General features: G+C 40.2%; 2 protein-coding genes across 2 annotated transcripts in view; one reads left to right on the forward strand and one right to left on the reverse strand.

The window, feature by feature from the left end:
• Positions 1 to 2,542: 2,542 nt before the first annotated feature.
• Positions 2,543 to 8,306, reverse strand: ubxn2a (UBX domain protein 2A). Its single transcript, XM_053336856.1, has 7 exons — positions 8,236 to 8,306; positions 7,767 to 7,829; positions 7,294 to 7,405; positions 6,898 to 7,007; positions 5,932 to 6,069; positions 5,322 to 5,483; positions 2,543 to 3,670 (listed from the first exon to the last, which is right to left on the reverse strand). Exons 2-7 carry the CDS (start codon positions 7,808 to 7,810, stop codon positions 3,487 to 3,489), a joined length of 750 nt encoding a protein of 249 aa, XP_053192831.1. The 5' UTR covers positions 7,811 to 7,829; positions 8,236 to 8,306; the 3' UTR covers positions 2,543 to 3,486.
• Positions 8,307 to 10,404: 2,098 nt separating this feature from the next.
• Positions 10,405 to 24,650, forward strand: part of atad2b (ATPase family AAA domain containing 2B) — a 77,948-nt gene continuing 63,702 nt past the window's right edge. The window contains exons 1-19 of the mRNA XM_053336948.1: positions 10,405 to 10,558; positions 12,305 to 12,471; positions 13,347 to 13,378; positions 13,492 to 13,639; positions 14,221 to 14,320; positions 14,426 to 14,555; positions 15,375 to 15,524; positions 15,697 to 15,772; positions 16,320 to 16,421; positions 16,610 to 16,721; positions 16,948 to 17,063; positions 17,743 to 17,917; positions 18,175 to 18,263; positions 19,077 to 19,236; positions 20,046 to 20,136; positions 20,351 to 20,662; positions 21,277 to 21,427; positions 23,305 to 23,491; positions 24,291 to 24,476. Coding sequence (XP_053192923.1) covers positions 10,460 to 10,558; positions 12,305 to 12,471; positions 13,347 to 13,378; positions 13,492 to 13,639; positions 14,221 to 14,320; positions 14,426 to 14,555; positions 15,375 to 15,524; positions 15,697 to 15,772; positions 16,320 to 16,421; positions 16,610 to 16,721; positions 16,948 to 17,063; positions 17,743 to 17,917; positions 18,175 to 18,263; positions 19,077 to 19,236; positions 20,046 to 20,136; positions 20,351 to 20,662; positions 21,277 to 21,427; positions 23,305 to 23,491; positions 24,291 to 24,476 — 2,583 coding nt within the window. The 5' untranslated portion in view covers positions 10,405 to 10,459. The remainder of the gene's footprint in view (positions 10,559 to 12,304; positions 12,472 to 13,346; positions 13,379 to 13,491; positions 13,640 to 14,220; positions 14,321 to 14,425; positions 14,556 to 15,374; positions 15,525 to 15,696; positions 15,773 to 16,319; positions 16,422 to 16,609; positions 16,722 to 16,947; positions 17,064 to 17,742; positions 17,918 to 18,174; positions 18,264 to 19,076; positions 19,237 to 20,045; positions 20,137 to 20,350; positions 20,663 to 21,276; positions 21,428 to 23,304; positions 23,492 to 24,290; positions 24,477 to 24,650) is intronic.

The raw sequence follows: 24,650 nt of genomic DNA on the forward strand, positions 1-24,650 counted from the left end.
GTGTGTGTGTGTGTGTGGTTAGGGTTAGGTGAAGGTTAGGGTTAGGGTTATGTAAATGGTGGTTATGATTATTGTTAGTGTTAAGTCTCAAGGACATTCATGTAAATCTATATACTGAGTCTATATAATCTCTATTAATGTGTATGTGTGTGTATGTGTGGTAGGCCTTCTTAAAGGGTTACTCCAGTGATTTAACACAGCGTTTTCAGAAAGTTGAAGGTCATTCATACCAGACACACAATTATAAAAGCAGAATGATCAAAATCCAATTATTGGAGATCGAGATTTCCAGACTTTTAGTCCCAGATCAATCTCCAACACTATGTCCTATATCTCCCAAGATTTAACAGTATCTTTCATTAAGGCCTGGTCAAACCGGCTTTTAAAATGACAACATTTTGAAGCAAGATAAATTAATTCTAATGGAATTGCCGAGATTAGTGGATTACACTCATGGTGGTGAAGTAAATCCACTAAAACTTTTCAAATTGAGTTCAACTTTGACCCGCATGTTTGAACTGTTGACTAAAAGCAAGCTGTTGCTGACCTTTGAGGGATTCAAAACGGAAGAGTCCCAGTTGGAGAAAGCTGCCATAAATCATTAGCAGTGTTGCACTGTACCACTTTCATTTAACCTCCTCTGTTGGAGTATAAAATGCTCTGTAAAAAAGTAAAGGTTTACATCCTTTGGATAAACTGTGTGAACATAATGTACCGCAACAACATTGTAAACCAACAGTTAAGTAAGGTTGGAAAGATTTTCAACTTCAGCTGAACTCTTAATTGAATGAAATGAAATGTCACCTAACCTCTAGAACCACATATTTTGTGTGCATGCACAGATTAATTTCGCTTTCTGATGTGAGTAAGCCTTTAGACTGCTTCTGTCTCCTGAATATCCACTTCTGTCAAAACCCATACAGCCACACCTGACATCTGGGTGATTTCTTAATGACTTTGAAAGCTACCTAGAGTACCACAAAAGTCATTATACATCTGATTGATAGGCTGGAGTGTTGCCATTCTCATAATGTTTTGCAGTATGTTGCAATACAGGGTAGCAGTTCCAGTGCCAGATTATTCTGTATAATAAACTGTTCCTTTTTTTGCTTATCTCTGAAAAGAAACATAGCCTTTTCTGCACATTTTTGTCTGGTTGGACACATTTGTAATGTTATTTTCATAAGACAATTTTCTTTCTTTTCTTTTCCACACATGCTTTCCTTTTCATAAGCAGTTCTTTCAGTGCAAGATGCTTACTCTCCACAGTAAGCCTCTCCTCAGAGCATGACATCAAACATGTCATGGAGACCTCAACTGCTGAACCCAGACCTCTGCATAAATTCCAAGCATGCAAACCCCTCTACCAAAACCACATTATTGACAATGAAAGAGGCACCACCACAGAAAAGGCAGGCATATGACCTGCATTAGAATGGGTATGTTTCCGATAATGCGTGAAGAAGAATGTGCAAAATGAAAGGTTGGCTCCTGCATGAGTAAAAGGGTCATTCTGAAAGGAAATGTGGGAGTTAAAGGGAAAGTAATTCCCTGCATGCTTAGCCTTATTAAATATGTAGCACAAAGGAAATGTGCTCCCTTTTACTCTTTAGCCAGAGCCCCTCTGGCTGCCAATGCAGTGAAAACCCCAGCCTCCACATTCAGGTAAAAGTCCTTAAATGTTCAGCACGGCCTCATGAAAGCTAATCTTTTAGAAGGCATTATGATATTCAAGACATTTCTGCAGCTGAGTGTCTTCCTCTGACCTTGACCATCCTGAGGCTGTCATCTCTTCTTCCTCCCGAACCACGAGCAAACACACACACTCTGCTGTTCTGTACACCACCCTCCCATTGCTTTAAATATTGAAGATGGATAATGGTGTTCGCCTTCTTCCCAAGGCCGTGCAGAAAGCCTGGAGATGGAGAAGCAAGCACACGTGTGCTCTTACACATGACAAGAAACACAATATGTCTCATTCAAGACGAGGAAAAAAATATCCAACAAGGATTCAAATTTACTTCACCCCATCTGATTGTTTTTTGTCCTTTTTTGCCTACTTGGTTAGTTTTCTTGCAGACCCACTGATTCGTACAATACAGTGACTTCTATCTACACAGAGTGATGGTTGAGTTTTACACCATACCATCAGATGCTTTTCATACTAAGTGCCTTGAGAAACACCACTGTGAAGTCATCATTCACCTAATTTGGACTTCTTTGACATCAGTGGTCCCTTTCCGACTCCTTTATCTAAGTCCCCATTAAATCTGTAATGACAGCACAGATGTTGCATTACAACATGAAATGAGGTGCTCCTTGGTGTCATGCCGTAATCAACATGTTAATCATAATCTCCTGAAGCTGATGGACACCTCAATTATGAAATGACTCTGTCAGCAGTCTTCAGACAACACCTGAGCAGTGTTAATATGGACTTGAAATCTTTTAGTAGGAATTCTATGGTGCATTAAAATATATCAGACTTAATTTAGATTTGATTTCTCTTACAAAATGAAATAATAGAAACACACAGAGCTTTGAGGATTTTTATTGTACCTTGAGTTGTGATATGTCTTGAAAGGATGCAGTCAAATAACATAATACATTCCACATTCTAGCTTAAATACCCCCCCAAAACAAAGGGAAAAAAAAACAACAATAAATGACAAAACAACTGATAGACCTAAACAAGCAGGCCACCATAAATAACAAGCTGTAATATTTCCTTATTTTTATCATCAGAATATGTACTTAAAAGATCATATGTTCATTAAATACAATTTTAAACCTAAAGATAAAAATTCAAACAGCAGCCCCTTATTTTAGCAGTAAATAGTGCAGAAAAATTAGTGATCACAGTTTGGGAAGACTTTAGAGAGTTGGTTGGTGGTGCTGGTGGTGGTAGTGTGTATATGTGTGTGTGTGCATATGAGGAGGGGGAGGGTTATATGTGGTAGACCAACAGATGGACACATGTACGACCATCTGCATGGGCAACATTTTCTTGCAGTTTAGGGATTTAGGGAGATCTTTTGGCAGGTAAACACCGTCCTTGGGAGGAAGAAGACAAAGAAAGAGTTGACAGCAGCACCTTGGCATCACCTGGGATGGTGGAGATGCTTGTAACTAACTGACAACATCTCTATTAGATTGTAAATAATCCCACACAGAGACTGTAGAGGGAAATAACAATCGTCAAGTGTAGCACTAACTGCTAAATCAAGAAAAGTGATAGGTTATGGTATAGGAGGGCTCAACACTGCAATCAGAGGGGGTGGTGGGTGAGGTGTAAAGAGGGGTGGGTGATTGAGCGCCCTGGTTACTGTGCATGCAACACAACGTCCCTCTTATAGCATGTCATGCCCCCCTCTCTTCCCTTGTTTCCTGTCTGCTTGTCTACTATCAGCTATCCATCAGAAAACAAATCAACAAAAAAAAAAAACAGAGGGGTGGTCTGTTGTGTATATTATGGGGCCCGACTGGTCAGGAGTGTCCAAATGGAGCCTGTGTGTTCAGGGGTCTCTGGACAATAACAGCGTTAGCCAAATCCGCCTCCTCAAGACTTAACTCTTTGTCACTGAGCTCCCGGAAGGGGAGTGATGTTGTCAGAATGAAAGGTGGACAGCTCCTCTGGCAGCGTGCCACGAAATCTTGAACATCATTGATCCTAGCAAAGACAAAAGAACACGACATCATAAATGTTAGAAAAAACACATGAAAAGACTGTGAACTATGTAGTACTGAATTCTGTAGCTAGAGCGTTAAACAGTTTTACACCATCTCTGTGTTCAGGATTTGTTTTGGTGGGCCTGAAATGGTACATTTATGACCAACATTATATAAACTCTAGAGCTCATATATTTATAGTTAATACTTTTACACTGCGTAGGTTCAAACGTTCATCAAATACAACTGGGATTCCCTTTGGATAATCCGCTATTACTGGTGAACAGGGCCTTTCTCAGTGAACGTTAATGCTGAAAGAGTTATTTTAAATCCAGCTGAAGTATCTATTGATGAGAGGAATCGCCAGCAACTTCATCTTCAGCTCTGGCTGATGAGAATGGGTAGAATCAATGGAAGCAGCACCAGCAGCTGCTCGATGCTAAAGATTCAGCACCCACTGTGTGGCTGGAAGGTCCCCAGCCAGAGGAAGAGCATTTGCCGAGCAGCACTTTACCAAAAAGCAGTGATGATATGCTTGTTAACTAGTCATGTAAGTTAGATTTTTACTGAAACAAGTCCACATTTAAAATATATATGTGCCTAATTGAACAGTAGCTCCTAACAATAATAACATTTTTGAAAATATCTTTGGTGTGGCTTGCCTTAAACCAACAAACAAAGCCCATTTTAAATTGTGTATTTTTAGTTTGGTATGAGTATTGTTAACTCAGACGCTGTTCAGTTGGGAACGTGTTTTCAGCGCCTTCAGCAGACATGCCAGCTTTTCAAAGCAGGGTGCTGCTTATTTTTCCATGATTTTGAAACCTAATTTTATATACTTAGTGATCTTTTTAATCATTCATATTTGGCTGGGTGGTTAGTTACTGGTGGGACAAACTCAGAACACATATTTATTATTGATTTAGACAGACCTTAAAGACAAAGGATCAGGACGGAAGATTTATAAAGCACATAAAGAAAGACAGAGTAAGACACATTCCCTAGTGAACATCATTCATTGTTTATTCTCAAGCGCTAAGCTTTCCTGGCCAAATAGTCTACTCTCTCTTATGACACATGATTTCCCTCTGAAGTACTATACTAGTAACATCATCTATTATTTATTACAACCCAGCACATACAAGTGATCCTATGGCTGCTCCCCTGTACACACTGAGTCTAGCTGGAGGTTGGAGGGGTTCAGTCCTCTCCATCCTTTAGCTGCTAGCCCTGTTATATAAATGCTGCATCAGAGTTATGCAATCCCTCTCTGGGGATTTTATAGATCCACTCCGTTGCTACATCTCAGATTATGTTTTCGGCAGCCCCATGCACTGTGGCAGGGGATATAACATGCACCATGCCTGCAACTCCACCAGACTAGAACAAAGCATTACGTAATCCTCAAACAAACCCCCTAGCTACCTCCCAAGCAAGAACAAACAAAAATCTTTTTGTCATCTCTTGAGCTTCTCCTTTTCTGCGATACTTGAGATTATGAGATTTACAGACTGCACAGCAGGGGTAGGAAGAGTCAAGATGATCCCTACACAGAGTAGTTACTCTGTTTTTAATATGGAGATATTATTTGGTGATGTCAAGCTCACAGATAGAGTTATGTAGTGTTTCAGCCTTGAGAATGTGATACGCACCGATGTGATAGGTTAAACCTCTGCACCAATCTCCTGCCATCAGCCAACCAGATCTGCAGGGAGGTAACAGGAAGGGTGTGGTCTAGTGTTACCATGGGAATAGGAGGAGATTCTCCATCCTCGTGCACAGATGGTGACCTGGCCACTACTCGGGGTGCAACACTGGAAATGGACATACATATAACACATTAAGCACCAGTACAGCATAGGCATTATGTGTTTTCTTATTTGGATAATTGATAGATATGGAAAGATAAAATCTTTCAGAAAATCCTTCTTAGACTCCCAAGAGAAATTAGTATTCATACAATGATGCATTGAAAATATTGAGGCCCTCATTTCATCAGGATGACTGTCTGCTCTGTCAGATTTGCTTGTCCATTTTTATACCTGAATTTAGAAGGACACCTAGTGGTAAAAAGTAGAATAGTATCTTCCTATGATAGATTCAGAAGTTGAGCCACTATTTGTGAAAAAATGCCAACTCAACAATGATTATGAATAAAAATGATTAGATGTTACGTGCAAAATAATCCATTGTATTTTATACATATATAACGCTCTGAAATTTTACATTTCCTCTGTTAATACAGACATGAGAATCTCTCACCTGCCAAGGCGGTATCCTCGGCCACTGAACGGGTGAAAGGCCTTTTTCCTGGGAACATAATTTTCTTCAGTCAGATCCTCCACACTGATCTCCAGCTCCTCCTCCTCTGCTCTGCTCTCCCACTCTGCTGGAAGCTCCCTGGGACAGATTAAAGACCAGGCTTTGAGTCTAGTCAGATCAATCAATATGACAAATGAGCACTAATGAGCGTTATGCTTTATCTATCTTATGTCGCCTGGTTGCAGTCAGTAGTAGGGACATCTTTACTACTAATTTCCCTTTGGAGACTGATGGGTTGGACTGTGAGATCAAACCAATGAATCGAACTAAGGACAGAAATCATGTTACATATGAATTATATAAGATTTGTCTCTCTCAATACATGTCGTTTGTATACATTTTTTGGAGTTTTTTATGTACTGTAAAACTGTAAATTGTTAATACTGCATTGTGCAATGTAACAAATACCCTTTTAGACCAATAGTGACCTGTGTCTTGGGTCAATCTGAATGGGTCAATGCACATAATTTGACCTCATTTGGCAACAACTGGCTACAACATTAATCTAAATTAGGAAAAGAGAAATACAAAGAGGGACTGAGTGACAGATAGAGCACGTGCTGAGAGAACTGAAACACTGATACACTTTTACATTTGGTATTTATGTAATTTGAAAGTCATGGAACATCTAGATAAAAAAAAAACAGTATTACTTTTTCTTTGTATGAAGCACTGTCCTCCACTATCAGGCATTTGGGAGGGAACCTGCTTAATTGCTTCAGGCATAAAGCACAGGCCACATGCTGAATTAATAAAAACCAGAAGTCTCATCACTTATAGAACTAAATCTCAAGTCACCAATATATTTTATATATCATGGTCCTTTGTGCTTTGAAACTGTAAAAACCTCACTTATTACACCATTAATACACTTTGGAACTTCTGGCTTGTCCAAATGAAACTCACCCTCTTTTAATGGCATCCAGGAAGTCTTGGTTTGCTGGTATTGAGTAGCTGCGAAACTCCTCATCGTTTACTGTGAAGCCATCCTTCCACAGCCTCACCACCATCTCCACCTGCAGCCAACGTCACAACAGTGAGCTCTAATGAGTCTGAGACACAATGAGCTGAACTCCACATCACCAAGCTGTACATATGTATTTTACTTTATTTATTCATTGTGACTATTGGTTTAAGACTGTATTCATTCAAAGTTAATCACACAACACAGATAACAGTCAACAGTCTTACTAATTCTAATTTCTGAAAAGCTTGGGTTAGACCGATGCTTTCCTGTGATGGCTGCACGTTGCACTTTTCGAGATTCAAAGTAAGATTTAGTGATGACAATTTGTTTCTGACCTTTGAAGTCCCTGAGGCATCATAACAGATCTTCTCCACCTCATCAAGGAGGTCTTCTACCGAAAAACTACGCCTCATTGGAGCCTCAGCTTCATTTTCTTCATTGACAACCCTTCAAAAAGAAAGACATGGGTGTAATTCAGTCATTATGCGCCTTATTAGCTTCACTTTGCCTTCCAGTCACACAGAGTTTATTATACAGAAAATGTTTAGCTCCCAACCCCAAAAATTATGCTATAGATCGCTAAAATGTGCCCCCAGAGACACATTAATATTCAACTGCATTGATTTGCCATTTGAGGGGCTTCATACTTTAAAAACACTAACTTCAAACCTAAAATCCAGTGAGTTGCATTGCTACTGTATGTCAGTAAGAAAGTTAGACACAAGATTAATGATAACTCTCAAATTTGCTCTGAACTTTAAAAATAAGGAATTTAAAGGAACAATGCAACCAATTTGATGACACTCACCAATTTTCATCTTTTTCACCCCCTACTGTGTCAATATCTTTCATGACGTTATGTATTTTCCATCTAAGTGGGGGAAGAAAGGATCATAGTAGTAGTGGGGGAGAAAAAAAACTTACATGTCATTATAATGGCTTAAAAATAGTAGGCTATAACCTTTATTAGGCTGTACATTTACAAGTACATTTACTCAGATGGCATTCACATGTAAACAAATTGTGACTTAAACTGTCATAAAAATATCCTAAAATGCTGTAAAAAGATCTAAGACGTTATTGGTAAACAATCAACAAGCAGCCTGTCGCGTTATCGTTCATTATATAAGTGGGCGTCACAGCCACTACGCACGCAGACCCAAAAATCTCGTGGTATAATGTAACATGGATTATATATACACATACACATACATTTACACACAACAGACGCTCAGTTTGCATGCGTGTAATAAGGCTGAGGTCAAATAATGATTTACCAGTCCGCGTTTTCTCTGTTAATCCGCGGCTACACATCTGCAGCCATAAATTTCGGGTTAGCAGCTCTTCTGCTGAGCAATGCGTGACGTACTTTCGTGCCGTAAATAGGCCACAAGTGCCGTAACGAAACTATACTACACATCCCCCCCCCCCACCCCTCAGATGAAACAGATTATACAGTATTAAATGGCATAGTAAACACACCTGATACACAAGGGCACCCATACAGAACAATACTGCTCTATAACAGTTAATTGCTGAATATATTATGATATTTTATTATCATTCTGATTTATCTTCTCCTCTATTGTGTTTGTTTTTCCTCTGTGTGTTCTGTAGAGCACTTTGGAGTAACTGTATGTGTGTAAAGTTCTATATAAATAAAGTTGAAGTCCTATATTATATTATATAATGGTGGTAGATTCTACCTCTTTTTCTATAGTAATGCACTGCATTCAAATACTCATATCATGAGGTAAACACCTGCAATATTAATGATATGATCTACATTTATGTCTTTGTGTTTGTCATCTCATCAGTTGTAAATTCCTTACTTATTCTACTTCTGTAAATCTGCTTGAAAGACATGGTGTAATCATTTTGTATTTTTTTATTTTATTTAAACATTACACAATAAAACATGAACCCTGTATAAAACAAGGAGAGATGCATTGCACAAGGTTTTAGAAGAAATGCTATTTTCTGCTCGTAGTCCCTGGGCAGGTAGACAATAAATTAAATCAATGACAGAAATTCAATGTGAATGGAGAACAAAACACCAGTTGATGAAATTCTACATTGTCATCCCCATATCCCACCCCACCTAATCACAATAATTCACTATTTGTAATAGTGTAAAGTTGCAGCAATAACATTATCAGGACACAGTCATTCATGCAGTCATTGTGTATCTGTGGTACAGTGACATAATGATCATGTCTATGTGCTATAATATTCACTGTGGTATTTTATCAGAGTGATTCAGGTTCCAGCCTTGTGTTCATTTATCTATTTCTTTACAATCAGATCACAGTTTATGTCTTCAACAGCTTTATGCATGTACCATGTGTCATACGAATAAATGGAAATAAAACAATGTTCTTGTTTTTTTATTTGGGTTTTAAAGATATTTTCAAAACATACACACAAGACAAAATGATGAAACAGATGGCGAGCACAGTGGCATTTTCAGTCATGTCAGAAATAGAACTGGGAACACACACACAGTTTTGGGTTTCAGCAGTGCCCCCCAAACTACGTGATCCCACAGAGGATCTGGAGAGGATCACAGGTACTTCCTGGCAGACTAGAGTTTTGTTGAATGTCACTTTTGCTTCATAACAAACTGAGACTGATTAAAGAATTCAGACTTTCCACTGTTATCGCTCCCACCTGTAGTAGACAGATTAAATGATCTCAAATTTGGATATGTGTATAGTAAACTAATTTGACATCCTACAAAATAACATTTTAATGCAACTATGAATATTTACAAAATGTCAACACATTTCCAGTGATGAAGTCCAGGTTTTATGTTTACATAGTTGATATAATACTTGCGTATCTTTTTTGATAATAAAGGAGTGGATTGAAGATTTGGTCTTTCCATCAACTATCTGCATCTGTTTTCTGCCAGCTTCAAAAAGAATCCTACACAGTTTATATTCCTCTCCACTACAAACAAGAAATATGGTATTACATTTATTTTGTAATTACACAATACTGGCATTAAACACCCAGGGGCCCCTCAAGGACCCCTGGGTGTCCCCAGACCCCACTATAAGAACCACTGCCTGTTTGTACTTATTTTAATGTAGCAATACATGGTGCAGTGACTTTATTGTACTTCATATTGAAATAGGCTACTCCACCATTGAATTTATTATAACCCATAACATTAACTGTTATAGTATTGACTATACTATTATGGTCTCTTTGGTATTTATGTAGTATCCATGATGGTAGCAATGTTATTAGCTCCACTGAAGAATGCATGAAGAGAGAGAGAGAGAGAGAGAGAAAGAGAGAGAGAGATAGAGAGATAGAGATAGATAGAGAGAGATAGAGAGAGAGAGAGAAAGAAAGAGAGGGAGAGGGAGAGAGAGAGAGAGAGAGAGAGAGAGAGAGAGAAATGGCGCCTCGATGCTGCGCTCACTGAGGCAGTGTTTGGAGCCGGCTAGGGAGACTCTATAAGGGCAGACAAAAGAAAAAAAACACACAAACATGGTGAATACGAGGAAAAGCTCACGGCCAGGGAGCGGTCCCTTCATCTCCTCCAGGACTAGGTCGTCGTCGAGAACCGAGCGAAACTCTGAGGAACATGTAAGCCGGTTTCTTTTCTTTGCCGGCTGTGAGCTGTGCTGTTAGCTGCTAGGTAGCCTTAGCCGTGGCCTCAAGGTTGCTCCACACAATGTATTACTCACAGAAAAAATCCCCGAGCGGTGTTGAGGTTGACACCCGCTCAGTCACGCAGATACACAATAAAGGAAACGAGTGAAAGCGATGCATACGCGTGTCACTTTTTACCCTGGACGTATTGCACAGCTGTCAAATCACAAGCTAGCGATGTTAGCTCCCCGGCTAGCCCCAAGTTGAGTTCCCTTTGTGTTTGGCAATTTTACCCCAGCGGACTTGTTTCACCATTGTCTCTACGAATAAGCCTTTCAAATAAGGACGACTGGGGGTTATGACATGGTAAGGGGCTATTGGCTGCACTTCATGTTGTCGTCCTGGATGTATTAGTGCAGTTATTTTTCTTAAATGTGAAGGAAAGTAGCGTTAGTTAAAGCTAGCGTTTGTATAGGTTGCAGCTAGCTGACAGTGGGGGAAGGGAGTCCAGGTTCACAACACTTGGCTGGTCACGTATTTAGCAAGTCTGAACTTGGTGAACTTTGTGTTGTTAGTACCCCCAAAGACCACTACACATCCAGTTTGTACAATAAGTGTTTTTAAACGCACTCATATAATGGTATATACGATATAGGGCTACTTATTTCTAATGGACGCTAAACCCAGCAGCTTTACTCTCAGTCCGCCTGACCTGCAAGCTGTCTGACAGTCTTTGTCTCAAAATGTAAACATTGAGATTATGCAAGGCTAGGCTGCCTGTTTCCGCCTTCTTTACAATAATCAAAGTACTCAACACAGACAAACCTCATAATTCACCAATCTGAGGATTTATTTGTAGTCATTAGCGCATTTTTTTTGTTTAATTGGCTGTTTGGCGAGGGTAAAAAAAATGTAGTTCAGGAAACTCATTCCTGGCTCACGGCCAAGCCAACTGGTTGCAGGCCAGGCTAACTGAAGGCACATTAAATGTGATTCTTGATTAAAAGGCATACGAGTAATAATAACCTTACACGCTCACATTTTTCATGTCTAGAAGTCAGATTGTTTGTGCACTCACCACTGTCACTTACCTGAGGCAGTTTGAGGTGTGTAAGTGTTCTAGTAAACGTGGTCCAGCAAGTGACCATCTTTCTGTGACAGTGTTTGAATTTGAAAAGAGGAGTGATAACGAAAAGCACCAATATGAACCCCTCCTCAGTGCCTTTGCTCTTTGCTCCCTATTGGTACCATCTTGCACTTCTCAGTCTGTCTGCATGTATCTACCCAGCCACTCAGACAGACCCCTTTGCAGGCATTGCAGACAGTTGCCTATGACAACAGTGAGATATGCTCTCATATCAGCAGGGAAGTTAAGCTGTGAAGGGCGTGAGCATCAAGGGCATATGTCTGGTTGAGGCTCTGTTGTTATTCAGAGAATACATTGAGGAGTTACGTACAAGACGTCTTGCCTTATCATCATGCTCTAACTGGGTCTTGCTGTTTGGAGTTCTTGCTTTCTTATGTTCTTATGGATTTGATTTTTACATTGGCAGTGTGGTCATGCATGTTTCTGGATTTATACCATGATTGGGTCATTTTAATGCCAATATTGTGAAATGTTGTAACAGAATGTGACATCCTCTTTTTTTCCCCTTGCTTCATTTTCAGATTTTTGTTACTGTTGTGTTTGCTCCTTTGCTCCTTTCCTAAATGTTGGTTTGGTGTCTTTCTGTTCATCAGAAGGAGGCCAGTAGTGATGTGAGTAGTACCAGCAGCCCGTGGTTGGCCCCCCCTTCCAAGCGGACGCGGCGGCAGACCGCCTCTGAGCCCAGCTCCAGTGACACTTCTCCGTCCCCTCAGACTAAGGGCCAGAGGGTCAGCTGGGACATACCCACTTACCGCACTAGGTCAGGTTCAGGCTTTTGTTTCACTTATCTAAAGTATTTCTTAATGGTGATTATATTGTGCAACAGAACAATGCAACAAGTACATTGCTATATTTTCTTCGACAGAAATTTGTTGTGTTAAATTTTGTTAAAGTAATTTAGTGATTTGGTTTGTCTGCACAAAGCAAGTGTAGGTAACCTAGAGTTAGCCTAGATGTCCATTTCTTGTCACTGATCAGATGTGTAAAGAAATCCTGCAATAAAGAAGATCTCATTTAGTAATGTCTGACCACATTCTTCTCACGTTGTGCATTGTGGTACAGACATATGTGAGCTCTCAAATAGTATAATGTATCAGTCCCTCCTGGATTTCAGAGGTTTTTTTGTGATTATTGTGGCTAAAAATGCTTGACTCTGAAGTGGCTATTCCCAAAAGTTGATAGAAATTGCAATGTTTTAGGTACACCTTTTGTGGTAAAATTGCAGGAATTGGAAACATTGCACACAAAAGAAAATAATGTAATTATTTAAAACTGCTATCTGTCAGAACAATGCATCAGCTGGAATTGTTCTAACTAACTAAATGGACACCAAATTGACAATGACAAAAAGATTTGTCATTTGTGTGCCTGAATCCTCCCTGATGACTTAACTTAAATTGCCACAACACCAATTGTCACAACTGGTCCAAATCATAAGCATTCTATTGATTTGGCCATTTCATGCACAAAAGTTGTGGTAATTTGACAAAACTGCAAAATTGCTCTCGCTAATATTGCAGAGATTTCTTTTCAATTTGTGTTAATTATTGCATTCACAAAATCACAATTTCCTGGATAGACTGATTTGTGATTAGGCTTCTGTTCAGATTTTCACTTTGTTCTTTTTATTTCTAGGTTGTCATCTCGTATAATGCAGAATGGGCACGGTAATGCAAATGTCTTTTTCAATCAGTCCATTCTTTGTAGTTTTACACATAGCATATGGCATGTATAGCAATTAGAAAGATGTATTTCTAATTTAATTTTGTGCATGCCACAGCCCATATGAGTCACCGGAATGAGGAGAGTGGAGGTGGAGATCACTCTCACATGAATGGCCATGTGGAGCTGAAGAGGAGCTGCAGGGTGAAGAAGAGCCAATTTGAACACCTCAATCAAAGCCTGCTGTTTGACCAGCTGGTCAACAGGTAAGCTAGTAGACACACTACTGACACCTTCTCATGTTTTCTCTCAAACTGAGGAGATACAGGAGCATGTAGTTTAATCTGTGACCTGGAAGTGGACTTGGAAAGGGCCATATCGAGTACATTTATTTAATTGTTTTTGGTTGTTGTGATGGGATGCTTGACGTGGACAACTATTCTTTTTTTTTTTTTTTTGGCTTAATTTTCCAGAACATTGGATTAAACTAAAATATGACTAAAGTTAAAAGATTGACCATCAGCTTTAAGGTTGTCTGTTTACATCATACACTTATACAAATTTTCTGAACCGTGTATCAGTTAAGTTATGAATCCTGCCCTTCTATTCAAAAAATATGGATGAGAACAGCCTCAAATTAGAAATGAAAGTCAGCACTTTATCTTCATAGTTATTCTTTCTTTTCATTCCCATGTGCTGGAGTAAAGAGACCACACAGCAAAAAGTCTCTGTTCAAAACTGCACTGTAGACACTGTAGGTCATATAACCCCCCCCAGCCAAGAATGTTCCTTGTTGGGTTTCTTAAAGGTGCCTTATGTTTCTCATTCTGTGTGGCTCTATGTGCAGCACTGCTGAAGCTGTCCTTCAGGAGATGGACAACATCAGCAGCATCAGGCAGAACCGTGAGGTGGAGCGACTCCGCATGTGGACTGGAGACACTGAGGAGGTGAGTGTTGTACTGCTGTAACACATAACCCAGAGCTTGAAAAGTCCCATTGCCTGATAATCTAATTTGAACACAAGTGATAACATTAAGGTTCTACTGTTTCAGGAAAACATGGACATGTATTCCCGGGTGAAGCGCAGGAAATCCATGCGCAGGAGCACTTTCAGTATGCCTGCACACCACAAAGTCATGAGTAAAGCGGAGCAGGAGGAGGAAGAGGAAGAGGGTACAGAAGGCCAGTTTTCTATATGAATCGGTGGAAAGGAGAGATCATGAAAATTTTAGTGAACTGTCTCATCTTGTAACTGAATTTATCAAATTAAACATTTAGATTTGATTGGGCGTACTATAGTCATACAATGTAAGATTTGTGGGTTGCTGTTTGTGAACACAACAAGTTGGGCCTCACCTCCCCGGCTAAACAACGCATGATCGATAGAGACCGAGAGCGAGCAGCAGTAGTCAATCAAGCTAGAGAGTGAATGAAAAATGTTATTTTCTGATTGTTCCATGACGGTTATATTCTACAGCACAAATAAGTATGCACAAACCTGCGGGAAGCTGCCGAAATTGCCAGATTTGGCGTGAATGCGGCCAAAGTGCATGCTTCTTCCTGTCAGTTGTGGCGTCTCTGCTCTGTATGTATCTGTGAGTAGACACAGATAGAGCAGAGGAGAGAGACAGAGAAGAAAACATCCCATTTTACAGTGCTGCTGTTGAAAGCATTAAGGGGGAACACTGAAGCACGTTAAAAAATTATATATTGTTATTGGCTGCGGGCTACATACCCCTTGCCAAAGGTTGATGCCCACAATGTCCCAAAATAATTAGAAAATAAGAAGCTACAGGCATAGGGCAGGGTCTCTAAAGACACATACACTGCCACACACTTCTAGTGGATCATAAGTGATGATTGAGAGGAATTACTTTTGTACGAGTCTATACTTTATTTTTATTTCTTTGAGGAAAATCCTGCGTAGTGTGCATTAATACTTAGATACTCAATCTTTTAAAATCTCATGCTTGGTAGTAAAACCACACTCGTGTCTTGCAGAATCTCATGAGGAAGAAGAAGAGGAGGATGCAGAAGACGATGATGAAGATGATGAAGGGGATGAAGCGGAGGAGGCGGGAGAGGAAAATGATAGACCGTACAACCTGAGGCAGCGTAAAACAGTGCAGAGATATGAGGCACCACCTATTGGTAATTATGGTGTTTTTTTTTCTTATCAAAAGTTTCTAGTTTGTATTTGTTTAGCTATGTTAGAAGCTTTGTTCCTTTTTTAAAAAAAAAAAAAGTTTCCCTGTTTAATCACATTTGAGACTATTTTCAGAATCTTGGTGTGTGACGAACATCTGTTTTGTGTTTTTCTCAGAACCTGTGAACAGAAAACCGAGCAACCAATCACTTTTTGACACCCACAGATCCCCAGCAAGAAGAAGCCATATAAGGTTGGTAGAAATCAAATCTGATGCTCAATTCTATACAATGTGTGGCTCTTAGGCACCCCTTTTTATTTGTTCAGTGACTAATAATGTCTGAGCTATATTGTTTTACACTCTTATTGGTCTCTGCTGATCATTAAAGGTCCAGTCTATAAAATGTATTGGCATCTAGTGGAACAGACTTAATACAGAATATAATATTCTTAAGTGTGTTTTCATTAGTGTTTAATCACCTGGAAATTAGAATCATTGACTTTCCATTGACTTAGAGTGAGCCCTTAATATCTACGTAGATAGCCTGCCATGTTGACTAGCCATGTTTCTACAGTAACCCGGAATGGGCAAACCAAACACTGGCTCTAGAAAGGGTCTTTTGAGTTTTGTGACCACTGTAGGTCCTCCTGCACACTTGAAAATGGGAGGTGAGGGGTATTCAGGTAGTTGCACTCTGGGTCCTCACCGCTAGATCCTACTAAATCCTACACACTGGTCCTTTAAGTAACTTGACAGTGTGATGGTGTGATACTGAATCTAAATTACCACACTTCTCCAGAGTGAAGAAACATGCCATTCACAGCAGTGACACAACCTCGTCTTCTGATGAGGAGCGGTTTGAGCGAAGAAAAAGCAAGAGCATGACCCGGGCAAGGAACAGGTGATGGATGCTGCTGTCTTTCTTTTTCAGTTAACAAAACACTTTTGTTTCAAGGTAATTTAAAGGTTGATGAGATCTAGGTCCAAGGGCTGGAGCCAAAGTCATATTATCCTTGTGTTTTTGTGACCAACTATTTGTTCTTGTCAGATGTAATCACTTACTTTATATCAATCCTATTTGTGTCACAGATGTTTGCCCATGAACTTGACAGCTGAAGATCTGGCAAGTGGTGTGCTGCGGGATCGGGTGAAAGTGGGTGCCAGCTTGGCAGATGTAGATCCCATGAATCTTGACAGCTCAGTGAGTGTAAACAGTAATAAATGCCTATAAGCTGTAGAGTAGCACAACTTTGGCCTTAAAACTTGGAAGTGCTCTAGCTTTTTTGAGCCAAGTAATTTACTCTTTGAGTGGAGTTTGCTAATAATACTTAATGTATGAATACATTGTTGTAGCCATACGTAGAGACTTCCTGGTTTAAGCTCTTCAGTGTTCATAGTTGAATTTAAAATGTGTGTGTTATCCCCAGGTGAAATTTGACAGTGTGGGTGGCCTAAGTACTCACCTTCAGTCGCTAAAGGAGATGGTAGTGTTCCCGTTGCTTTACCCTGAGGTCTTCGAGAAGTTCAAGATTCAGCCTCCCAGGTGAGAAGAACCAATATGTGATACTTTTTTGCGAGGTTGGCACTTGGATAGGGATCCAAGCAGTTTAAACAGACAAAAAGAATCTAGTGTGTGATGTCATTGCCTCAAGTGGAAAACAATGCGTCCTGTGTAGCGCAGTCAGTAAATCACCTTCTCTGCAAATACAAAGGGTTTGAATCCCAGGTGGCCAAATCCTACTTGCTAACAATGAAGCAAATCATGCATGTGATATGTTTTCAAGTGTGTATTAAGGTCATGTTAAATTGAATGTTCACAGTCTGCTCGGACTTGGGTCATTACTGCTTCTGGCTGCAATGATGATGTTTTGCTCTGAATTATGTTCCATTGAAAATCAGGTTATATCAAGGTTTGACTACTTAATTGACACTCAAGTCTTTCAAGATGGCATGGTGCACAGATGTGAAGTAATATATGTAGTATTTCTCAGTAAGATGGCAAGTTTCTCACTTATTTAGTAGATGTAAACAGATTAGTAGAAGGGGAATGCAAAACAAGTTAGCTCAATTACAAGTTGAAATACATTGAACAATTAAGATTAATGCATCGTGGGGTGAAATGTAGAATCATTTGACAGACTTGGCTCAGTAAAAAAATAAGTTTCTTAAGTTGCAATTATCAAATGAACACAATCTCCATTTCCTCTCCCTTCCTTTTTTAGAGGGTGTTTGTTTTACGGCCCCCCGGGGACAGGAAAGACTCTGGTAGCACGGGCACTTGCCAATGAGTGTAGCCAGGGAGACAAGAAGGTTTCATTCTTCATGAGGAAAGGAGCCGACTGCCTCAGCAAGTGGGTCGGTGAATCAGAACGCCAGCTACGCCTGCTCTTTGATCAGGTGAGTCACCTGCTGAGATTTGAAGGCAGTTGGTGGGCAACATCCTTGTAGGTGCAGTCACTTATCCAGAGTTAACTTCACATTGAAAATTCGTAAACTGTTTTATATCTTGTTGCTATACTGCTATTATAACTTCACTTTTGTATCTGTTGAAACAATCTTACTCGACCCAACTGTATGTTTAGTCAGTGTGTGTGTTTAAGTGAGCATAATGGACTTATTGGTTTTACTTGGATCTTGTGTATGCTTTTGATTAGGCTTATCTGATGAGGCCATCCATTATCTTCTTTGATGAGATTGATGGTTTGGCTCCAGTTCGCTCCAGCAGGCAAGACCAGATACACAGGTAAGACTAATGTGGTTAAGCACTCACACTGAGGAACCAACAACTATTCTGTGTTCTTATTTATACTTTATACATACTGGCACCTCCAGCAAGGCCCAGTGTTTTTGTGTGTGTATATTTTATTACCATAGTGGAAATTATGGTTTCACACATCTTTTATATAAAGATTAAACATAAAAAATGGCAACTATTTAAAAAAAAAAAGTACAATACAAGTGTAACCTGATACTTCTCCTGTGGATAGGTTGTTTTTTGTTTGTTGTTTTGATGTTAGACCATTTTTAAGAGCAGTGGGTGAGGAAGATTCCAACAATGCAAACACAGCTCACACTTTATCTTTGATTCTTGAGGGAAATTGAATATTTGTAACTGATATGCATCATTACAAGTCTGACGCTATTCAAAACATGAAATATGCCTATTCTTAAGTGTATAGATGCTCTGCACTTCTTTTCTTGCTGGGTAGTTGTAGTCAACAGGGAACTGGAACTGTTGATATATTTGCTTCAGTGTTTGGTCATTACACCTGTTTGATAGAACAGGTGGGAGGAGATCTTATATATTATGTCAATACTGTCTCATTAATCCTGTCAACACTAACATAATCTTGTTGGCTACACCTACATGTTATGTTATTGTTGTATATTCAGTCAAGTCAGATTTTATTGTCCTGTCCGAAGGCAATTTGAGTCAAATTACTTACTATGTTAATGAAATTCTGGTTTCAGTATGTAATATATTGTGTTATTTTTGTACTATATACTGAGAGGCATGTATTACATTCTTTTCTACCACCTTTCTTCCTCGGCCCAGTTCTATTGTGTCCACTCTGCTGGCCTTGATGGACGGCTTGGACAGTCGTGGGGAGATAGTGGTCATTGGTGCTACAAACAGACTTGACTCTATCGACCCGGCACTCAGGAGACCTGGACGCTTTGACCGGGAGTTTCTGTTCAACCTGCCTGACAAGAAGGTGAGACACACATTGAAATATCAATGCAGGGACACAATCATCATTCAATTTGATTTTCAGGAAGTTTTTTTTCATTAATATTTGTGTATACCTAAAAGATTGCATGTGATGCAGTTGTCATACATACTCAATGACAGTTCACCATAGATGTAATCTGTATCTCCCTGACAACCACCAAATGACAGCATGCTATCCTGTGCAGGCAGCACATACTGTACATACAATGCTGTACCCACACGTACACACAACTAGACACACAGTATAATGCACAAGTAATCAGTGTTTTACTCATTAGAGTCATGTGATGAAATTAGGACATGCAGCCCTCTGGCTATCAAGAGTCTCCTCTGTTTTTCCTTGCTGTTGGATGTTTTGATCCTTCAAGCAAATGGCAAAGCAGATCCTCATTAAGTCTCTGGACAATTCATTTTAGCAGATTTATTGTCATGCAGCTTTGATTCCTTTTATCTTACACTTGAAGAGATATGGCTTTTAAAAAAATTGTACACAAAATAATGTGCGTGCATTTAAATGTGACAGTAAGTCAGATAAATGGTCACTCCTTCCCATTGAGCCCATCTAATTGGTTGCCTTGCATTCTTTGTCCACACAGTAGGATCACTGGTAATCAAAGTCTTATCTGCAGGCCATTGCTGGCTAAGATCAGCAGGAGTGAGCCCTGACTTACTTAAAAACTTACTTAAAAAATAGTGGTTTTTTTTTGCCATGTTGCTTCTATTGGGCTACACAGGACCTGACCTCGCTCATGTTTTCTCATATTTTCTTTGTGTCTTTCTCTCCATGTTCAGGCCAGAAAGCACATCTTGGAGATCCACACACGGGACTGGAATCCCAAATTGGCTGAGCCATTTGTAGAGGAACTTGCAGAAAAATGTGTCGGTAAGAGTGATACCGGGTCCCAAAGTGTGTACCAAGTGTGTACTTTGGGACCTTGTTGCAATATGAATGTCAGGCCAAATTACCACTGTCTAATGTCTAATGTGGACCTGCAAAGACATAGTACACCAAGCAGTATCAAAAAAGCAAAAAACAAACTTCTTCATGTTGTCTGTGTTTACATCAGTCTAACTTTCTGTATGCACATTGCTTCCAGGCTATTGCGGTGCTGACATCAAAGCACTTTGCACAGAGGCAGCCTTGGTGGCATTGCGCCGCCGCTACCCCCAGATCTACGGCAGCAGCGTCAAACTGAAGCTGGATGTCACATCCATTGTCTTGGGGCCTGGCGACTTCAGCAAGGCCATGAGGACAATCGTTCCAGCCTCCCAGAGGGCCCTGGCTCCCCCAGGCCGAGCCCTGTCCCCCGCCCTCAGGCCCTTGTTGGCCAGCTCTTTCTCCTTGGTGCTTAAAGCTCTGCTCCGAGTCTTCCCCCATGCTCAGTCTACTGACATGGACAACACACACGGTAGGGATTTGGGACTCAGGGAATCATGGTTTCAATTGTGCTGTTTGTTTTCACTTTACATTTGATGGTTGCTGCTCCTTCCACCCTGACTCTTACTCTCTTCTCCCCTGCCATCTGTGCTCTACTTTTTGGCACTTTGTTGATTTGATTTGATTATTTCTTTGCCCACCTTTTTACCAAAGTGCTTGTATCACTCTCTCATACTAAATTTGCAGTGAAATATTCCCCCTAAATATGCAGAGGTGATAACACAAAGATTAGTCATCCTGCTATCCTCTCAATCACTAAACTCCCACTCGTGTCAACAGAAGAGTGTTTACAGCAGATTAGCCACTGTGCTACACTTGACCAGTGGGAGAGTTGTACCTTTTTGCACCCAATAATGGCATGAATTTCCCAAGGTGTTGTTTTGTTTTTTAATGTTTTGCCTAATAAGCCGGCTCTAAGCTCTTTTTTTTTAATTCTCACTTTTTGGTGAACTGGCCATATTATTGTCAGTAAAAGGCTGGCTTTGAGGATTAAAGTTTGTAGAAGTAAACTTTTGAGTGGATTGTTCTCAGTAATGCATGGAGAAATGGGCGTGGCTGTTACAACTCTGTCCCTCTCTGTGCCAGGCGGTGACAATCATCAGCTTGAAGAGGACTTGTACAGCGACAATGACAATGAGGACGGCTCTGCTTCCATATATGAAGTCCAGCCTGCTGCATCCCCAAAGAGTCAGCTCTCCTCTTCTGCAATGCACAGACCCTTCCTCCATTACTCCACGTGAGTCCACACAATTATGGTTTTAATGGTCACCACAAGATTAAGTTATGGTAAAGCTCATTTGAAGTCCATAGTCTTAGTACACTTAACACATACAAATGATTAAAAAATGAGCAGATTTAAATGAAGTATGTATAAGTATTTAAATTAATATAACAAATACTGCCCTTTCATTTTTTGCTTGTTTGCAATGAATATACAGACAATACGAGTGAAGATTGAAGGACAAAAATCAAGTTGTATGAAATACATTGTCTATATATTGAGAGGCATGGGTTACATTTCTTCCATCACCTTTTTCCCTCTGTCCAGTTGTATTGTGTCCACTCCAGGGCTGTCATAATTATGTTCAAATAATTTCGAAAAAACACATAGGTTCCAACCATTTGAATATCTATTTTTGCATATTATGTCCATAAGAGGGCAAACCAACACAATGAGAGACAAAACTCTTGCTAACCTAATTTTCTTTACAGGTTAGGTAATATTCATACAGGTTACAAAAGTTATCATATTTTTTTTTTTGGATCGTGTGAATCACTCCCTCTGCGGCAGACTTGGGTTGTCAAGTCTCTGCCATCATTAACACACACGGTTGTTGAATTATTCGCTCGTTTCAGCTTGACCTACATTTCATTTCCAATTCTATGAAAGTTAGATTTTGTGACTCCTGTTCATCATATAGTGCATTCAGTGCAGCAGCCCAGGTGTACGGAAGAACATGAGAGGCGTACAGCTGCAGTAGTAATGCTATTTCCCCCCACAATTGAATATAATTTTCACAATATACTGTTTCATTTTTAAAAATTGATTGTATAATTAAATTTAGAGTATTCGTTGACAGCCTTAGTCTACTCTGCTGGCCTTGATGGATGGCTTGGACAGTCGCTGGGAGATGGTGGGAATACAAATGAACACTGGAGGGAAAAACTTTTTTTAAAGGCACATCATGCAGTATGAAATACAGTACAAGTAGGTTTTCAGTCTTGGATGAGGGATTTGTAAAACAGTATTTGGAACACATTAAAGCACAGAAACAACAGAACATATTTGCATTTCCGGTGTCTGTATAGGCAAAGCATTGGCCGCTTGTGTATTTCAAGAAAAATGAGCAAGAAACAGCACTCACCTATGGGAAATTGTTAGATTAGAGGAACAGAAAGACAGTCCTAAAATCAGAATTGCAATCACTGCTACTTTTCAGAGATGAAGTGACAAAGAAGAACAGGATGGCTTAATCACTGGTGTTCAGCTTCTCATTTTTTTTGGAACCATTTAACCTGCTAAGCAATTACCAAGCTTACAGTCTTCAGCTCTTCAAAATATACTTGTTACACTGAAATATGAAATTTCCTGCCAGAGTAGTGTATACTGTGTACATAAGTAAAATGTCTCAAGGCAAATCTTTAGAATTAAAGAAGTGGAAAAGCGTTATTGGATGGTCAACAAACAGCATTAAAACAGCACTTACTGCTTATTCGCTCTCTTCCTCAAAGAGCCCTCAAAGTCAGCGTGAACTGGCCCAATTATCAAATCTTGTTATTGAACACCTGTGCCAGTGAAAATGTTGAGAAATCTTTATGAGTTCTGTAATAGGTTTCCTCAAAGTGCAGTTAAGAGTCCCATTTACAGAGCAGAATCATTGAACAGCAAAATGAGGACAGAGATGCCATCACTTCTGGTTTGTGTAATAGATGCAAAACCTTCACCAAAATGACTGGTATTGCGCACAGATGCAGACCTTACACACAGCACAAGAAGAGCCCATACCTATAGTGAAGGGAAATCAGGCTAGTATGTCTCCTGGTCAGTTATCTAAGCCGATAGATACTCATGCAGTGCCAACTCTGAACTCCTCCCCTCCCTTCTGCTTCTAGCTCTGCCCTCCAACAGCCCACAGCATACCGGCCTCGTCTGCTGCTAGCCGGGGCCCCAGGCTCAGGACAGAGCTCCCACTTGGCCCCTGCCTTGCTGCACCACCTGGACAAGCTGCCAGTGCACCGCCTGGACTTGCCTACTCTCTACTCTGTTAGCGCTAAGACGCCAGAAGAGTCCTGTGCTCAGGTAACACACACGCTGATGCATGGGGAAATATAGATATAGGTTCAAGAAGATTCACTCAAGGCCATCTGTTGCACTGCTGGTTGAAATAAGGCAATAAGCAACTTACTGGTTTTAACATTGCTTCCCTCTCTAATCAAATGTCAGTGGTGTACCTGCTCTTCCACGTTGCATTTACACTTAATAATTTGTGCTGTAAAGGCCAATTCATACTTTCCTTCTGTGGACGCCCATGTGCAGCCCCAAATTTGTGACCACGTGGATTGTACACAAAGTAAGCGCATCAACTGCGCATGTGCTACAAAAGCAAACAGGAATGCCTGTCTTGTTTACCCTATGTATGTAGTGTATACCTATTCTCATTAAGCTGTTGCTCTCATTTTTCGACTTTTTCTTGTTGTTCAACAACATACAGAAACTCCTCAGCTGGGTTCAGACTGAAAACAGCCCTTTGTAAAGCAATACACTGAGCTGTGTTGGTGTGGGCGTGTTGTTTAAGTGAGGATGAGACAATCAAACACAATTTAGGAAAATTGTAGTTTATTGCAGTTTATAATACTCAGAGATTTTATAACTGTGGAAAGTTATCTGTAACCTTGTTAGCTGCAACCCTGTTTGCAAGCAGGCACATGTAGGGCGCATCTGTGTCCAAGGACCTCTGGAAAAAGTATGAATGGAACTGTGGCTGTGTCCACGAGACCACAGCTGTCCGTGGATGCAGAAAGTGGAAAGTATAAATTGGCCTAAATGTTCAATCAGAGTTAAGCAACACTGTGTCTCTGACCTATCTGTACGGTTCTAGGTTTTCCGTGAGGCCCGCCGGAGCGTGCCCAGTGTGGTGTTCATGCCGCATATCTCAGAGTGGTGGGAGACAGTGAGCGATACTGTGAAGAGCACTTTCCTCACCCTGCTACAGGATGTGCCATCTTTCAGCCCTGTTCTTATTTTTGCCACCGCTGAGACTCACTACTCACAGCTGTCAGAAGAGGTAAGAACTGAGTGTAGTCACACACCTGAACTGAGATTCTTACACTTTACTGGAGACCTGTTTCATGTTTCTTTTTTCGTTTTCAGAAATGTGTTATGTATTGGTTTCAATGCTATTCCATCTGTCATTTCCATAAGGGGAATATTAACCGGATGCAATTTGATGTAGTAGTGG

This window comes from Scomber japonicus, chromosome 17 (assembly GCF_027409825.1).
Source record: "Scomber japonicus isolate fScoJap1 chromosome 17, fScoJap1.pri, whole genome shotgun sequence".
NCBI lineage: Eukaryota > Metazoa > Chordata > Actinopteri > Scombriformes > Scombridae > Scomber > Scomber japonicus.